This window comes from Centruroides sculpturatus, unplaced genomic scaffold (assembly GCF_000671375.1).
Source record: "Centruroides sculpturatus isolate CEXI.00-Female unplaced genomic scaffold, Cexi_2.0 scaffold40, whole genome shotgun sequence".
NCBI classification, from domain to species: domain Eukaryota; kingdom Metazoa; phylum Arthropoda; class Arachnida; order Scorpiones; family Buthidae; genus Centruroides; species Centruroides sculpturatus.
Window position 1 is genome coordinate 1,020,934 of NW_019384602.1, and position 5,543 is coordinate 1,026,476.

At 43.8% G+C, this 5,543-nt stretch overlaps 1 protein-coding gene across 1 annotated transcript; it reads right to left on the reverse strand.

Annotated features, from left to right (window-relative positions):
• Positions 1-3,931: 3,931 nt before the first annotated feature.
• Positions 3,932-5,178, reverse strand: LOC111625046. The gene has a single exon (XM_023368070.1). The coding sequence runs from the start codon at positions 4,787-4,789 to the stop codon at positions 3,968-3,970; it is 822 nt and encodes a 273-aa protein (XP_023223838.1). The 5' UTR covers positions 4,790-5,178; the 3' UTR covers positions 3,932-3,967.
• Between the last annotated feature and the right edge of the window lie 365 nt (positions 5,179-5,543).

Below are 5,543 nucleotides of genomic sequence, written 5' to 3' on the forward strand. Positions count from 1 at the left end.
ACAGTAGAACCTAGTTAACCCGAACCGGGATAATTCGAAGTCCTTTTCTTTTCCGGAGCATAGAAATTTACATGTTAAATCAAACTGGTTAACTCAATTCATCGAACTGTTTAACTCGAATGAGATTTTCATACAGTATTTTCATAAACTCTCCGAAATTTTAATTTTCCGTTAAAAAATAATTAGCGTTTATCTATCGAATAAACTAATCAGAAACTTTCTATAAAGCACGTACGATTAAAAAAATTTCAGCAACGAGTTACTTAACTTTCCCGGCAATATTTAAAATTTTAGTGGCGCCATCTGTTGTATTTGTTTTAAAAACTTTTTATATTTTTAACTATTAAAAATGGCAAAAAGCTTAATTTTAAGGGTAAGGATGCGTTTTAAAAAATTATGCTAAATAACAAGTAAAATCGTCATTACGTCTGATCCTATTGGAGATACACATGAATCCCTTTATCTCCCATCCCCTCGCCTTTAATCACCAAAATTTATTAACATCAATTCCCCTAATAAACAAACCTCCTTGCAAAATTTTAGAAATTTTAGACAAAAAGCATAGGAGTTATTAAGCTTCAGACAGGGTTTTGTCATTCAATCCTACTGATGTTTAGATCTAACATTAAGCAGGCAAACACGAACAGTAACAAAAAAGAACTTTATTAGAAAAGGTTAGAACTGTCACAGACATCCTCGGGCAACACCCGGACAAAATCCAACGAACTTTCGCGCCTTTTCTTTTTTTACGTTGCCAGCCACTCTTGTTGGCAAGTGTTGCCAGACAGAGTTCGTGATCTTGGCAAGTGTTGCCAGACAGTGTTCAGGATCTCTGGCGCTGGCGGCCACAGCTACTCCCCCACCAGTGTCTGAGACACGAAACGAACGGGAAACGATACATGTCGGCCAGAGCGCGTGGTAGTTTGTCGCGTTGGGGCTCGATCTTCTGTCGTATGTTTAGTCGTCGCTGGTCTTGGCATTGGAGACGTTGGGGGTAACTGGTCCGACTCGCTCGCTGCGAGAATAAAAGCCGGTTTCAGGCGATCAATAGAAACTACAGTTTCTTTTCCCTTTATGCATAGAGTGAATGTCTTGCTACCGCGTGACACGACTTCGTAGGGTCCATCGTATGGAGGCTGCAAGGGCTTCCGTACAGCATCATTGCGGAGAAATACGTGGGAACATGAGTGCAGTTCTTTGTGGATAAATGGGTTGCGATAGGAGTGGTGCACAACAGGCACTGGTTTTAAGTTCGCCATCATCGTTCTGAGTTTTTCGACGAAAGAACATGGATTGATGTCCTGAGAACCTGGGACGAAAAATTCTCCAGGCAATCGGAGGCTGGTGCCATAGATCATTTCAGCTGCAGTAATATTGGTGTCTTCACGAAGCGCAGTTCGCAATCCTAACAAGACTGTAGGTAGTACTTCCGTCCACCTGTCAGTAGAGTGGCATTTGATGGCAGTTTTAAGTGAACGATGAAAGCGTTCAACAATGCCATTCGCAATTGGGTGGTATGCTGTTGTCCTAACTCTTTTGGCACCAAGAAGTTGAGTGAGGGATTTGAATAGGCTAGACTCGAATTGACGTCCTTGGTCAGATGTTATTTGGGCAGGCACTCCAAAGCGAGATATCCAACCTGAATATAAGGCTGAAGCTACTGTTTCAGCCGCTATATCTGGCAACGGGATTGCCTCAGGCCAACGAGAAAATCTATCGATGATTGTGAGGCAGTATGTTGAGCCGTTGGAAGGTGGCAATGGACCAACAATATCAATATGAATGTTTAAAAATCTAGCGTCTGGAATAGGAAAGGTTCCCAAAGGGCTAGCGACATGTCTCTGGATTTTCGACCGCTGACAAGAAATGCAGGTGCGAGACCATGTCTGGCAGTCTTTACTGATGGACGGCCAAACAAATTTTGCTTTTACCAATCTGGTTGAGCCCCTTACACCTGGATGGGACAGGTTATGGACAGTGTTGAAAGCAGTGCGACGATAATTAGGTGGAATGTATGGACGAATGCGACCTGTCGATACATCACAGTAAATTTCGACATCACTATCAGGAAGTTTAAACTTCTTAAGTACAAGTGATGAGTCACTTGAAGTCAGGAGAGACTGGAGCTCAGGATCTTGCTGTTGGTCTTTTGCAATTTTGCTATAATCTATAGATGGGCTACTAATTGATTCAATACGGGAGAGAGCATCAGCTGGAACATTATCGATTCCCTTTATGTGTCTGATGTCTGTCGAGAATTGTCCTATAAAGTCGAGATGTCTCAACTGACGGGGTGTACATTTGTCGTGTCGTTGCTGGAAAGCAAACGTCAATGGTTTATGGTCTGTGTAAATGGTGAACTGTCGTGCTTCCAGCATAAATCGGAAATGTTTCACAGCCAAATACACAGCCAGAAGTTCTCGGTCGTATGCAGAATACTGACGCTGAGAGTTACTCAGCTTGCGGGAAAAGAACGCCAGTGGCTGGAGACCTTGTGCTGTAACTTGATGAAGGGCAGCGCCCACAGCAGAATCAGATGCATCGACGTGAAGTGCAAGGGTAGCACTTGGTGAAGGATGGTGTAGTAAGGTGGCTTCTGCTAATTGTGATTTACATGACTCAAATGCCTGAATAGAATTGTCAGTCCATTTAATCTCACGTTGGTCGTTTTTCTTTGCTCCTTTAAGTAGGTCGTGCAAAGGAGCTTGGTGATGGGCCGCATTGGGTAGGAACCTACGATAGAAGTTCAAGATGCCCAAGAACCTTCTCAGTTGTTTGAGGGTCTGTGGTCGCTTCTGTTGAGTTACGGCAGATACACGTTCCGGAAGTGGCATAATGCCGTGGGGAGACACCATGTATCCTAAGAATGATACATGTGAGGCAGCAAAAGTACACTTGGATGCATTGATTTGCAGACCGTACTTGTCTAGGCGTTGAAACACTTGCCGCATGTGCATCTTATGTTCCTCCCACGAAGTGCTAGCGATGAGGATGTCATCTAGGTATGAAAAGCAGAAGTTTAGGCCTCGCAGAACTTCATGCATGAATCGTTGAAATGATTGGGCTGCATTGCAGAGACCAAAAGGGAGGAAAATGAATTCAAATAGCCCAAATGGCGTCGTAATGGCTGTCTTTGGCACATCATCTGGGTTAACTGGTATATGATGGAAGGCCCTAACCAAATCGATCTTGGAAAATATTCGAGCTCCGTGTAGATTTTGACCAAAATCGTGGATGTGTGGCACTGGATAGTGATCGGGAACAGTTATCCTATTCAGGGCACGGTAGTCTCCCGTAGGTCTCCAATCGTTACGGCCCTTCGGCACCATATGGAGGGGAGAAGCCCAGTTGGACTTTGATGGTCTGCATATACCTAGCTCCATCATGTGCTGGAATTCTTGCTTTGCTACTTGCAGTTGAGCCGGGTGCAATCTACGAGGTTTAGCAAATACGGGTGGACCGTGTGTCTCGATATAATGCACTGTGTTGTGCCTGACCTTATCTGAAAACGGTCGAGGACGAGTGAGATGTGGAAAGTCCTTGAGGATATCCTGCATTGGGGAATTGCTGATTATAGTTTTGACTGAAGTAGGTGGTCCTGTATAATATCTTCCTCGTGTAGTAAGGGAAGTCAGGGGGTCAACCAGTAATCTGTTTCTGATGTCGAGAATGAGTCCAAAGTTGGCCAAAAAGTCTGCACCGATTATAGGCTTCTGCACATCAGCTATGGTGAATTCCCATCTGAAAGAACGTCTTAAGTTGAGGTCAAGTTCTAGCACTTTTGTTCCATACGTCGAGATTTTAGAGTCGTTGGCAGCATACAATTCAACCTTTGTAGGCTGATTCTTAGTGCGGTTGGGAATGATCGATAAATCTGCTCCAGAATCAATTAAGAAATTTAGGCCAGTTTTGTTGTCATACACAAACAAACGGCTATATTTAGGAGCCAGACTGGACCCACAGGCCGTTACTGCGGCTGGCTGCTCTCGTTTCCCTGATCAGCAGTTCGATTAAAGGAACACGGCGAACGACATTTCCAAGCAGCTGATCCAAACTTACTGTGGTAGTAACAATATCCCTGACGACTGAGGCTTCTTCCCCGAGAGCGTGAACTAACGCGGTGCCTCGAATTCGGGTTATGTCGGTTTCTCTCTCTACTACGATAACGGGGACGAGCAGTACGCGATACATTAAGTTCTGCAACCTTCTTTGTGAGTTCTAAAATCTGCAGTTCAAGGTTTTTGATTACGGGATTTTCGTCTTTCAAGTTGATGCTGGCCAGTTGGGTTGGTTCTGTAAGTTCAGCAACCTTGTCAGCAAGGATGGCTAGCTTGTCTAGTTCATCACTGCTAACAGCCAATACGGTCTGAATATTTTTGGGGAGACGTTGGAGCCACAAGTTTCTAAGAAATTCTTCGGTAATTTTGCCCGCTGAAAGCTCCCTCATTTTACGGAGTAAAACGCTGGGTTTCTGATCCCCTAACGCCAGATCTTCAAGCAGAATTTTAGCCTCTTTAGCAGCGGAGTTCTGGAAAATTTCGAGGAGTCGATCTTTAAGTTTAGAAAACGGAGCCTCGGCTGGACGGTCAAATACTAAGTCACTAACATTAGATAGAATCTCCGCGTCCAGGGAATTGATTAAATAGTTGTACTTAGTGTTCTCACTTGTAATCCGATTAATGGCAAAAGCCGCGTCTAGCTGCACAAAAAATAATTTGATGTTGGTTTTAGTAAAGATAGGCATTTTTGCCTGTACACGTCCGATTTCCAACTCGTTCTGTTCCGCCATTCCGGGCGCTTAACTATGCGGCTACAAAGAAAGCGGGATAGTCTTGGATAAAGCTTAGCCTGAGTCACGTACTCCTAGTCTTCGGTAAGATTTACCCACCGTCTTCCTATCGAATTTACGATTTAGAAACTGATCATACCTGCATATCCTGTTAAAAAAGTTCCATCATAGACACAGAGTTGTTCGCTATCCAATTCAGTCGAAAGTCCAGGTAGTTCATTAATCGGATAACGTTCGGGTCACCACTTTGTCATTCAATCCTACTGATGTTTAGATCTAACATTAAGCAGGCAAACACGAACAGTAACAAAAAAGAACTTTATTAGAAAAGGTTAGAACTGTCACAGACATCCTCGGGCAACACCCGGACAAAATCCAACGAACTTTCGCGCCTTTTCTTTTTTTACGTTGCCAGCCACTCTTGTTGGCAAGTGTTGCCAGACAGAGTTCGTGATCTTGGCAAGTGTTGCCAGACAGTGTTCAGGATCTCTGGCGCTGGCGGCCACAGGGTAAACAAAATCGTGCCCCACACACACATACACACACTAACAACCATACATACAAATTACCCCCGATTTTTTTTGCATTTCTTTACGTTTTAAGATGTCCCGAGTGCAAAAATATAGAAATCTTGGTAAAGGGGTTATTTATTGACCCGATCGCCATACCATACTTTCCCTCAACAGCCGGTAAAACAATAGACCCCCCAAAAAAACATGCCAATAAGTAGAAACCGCAATGTACAAATTGTGCA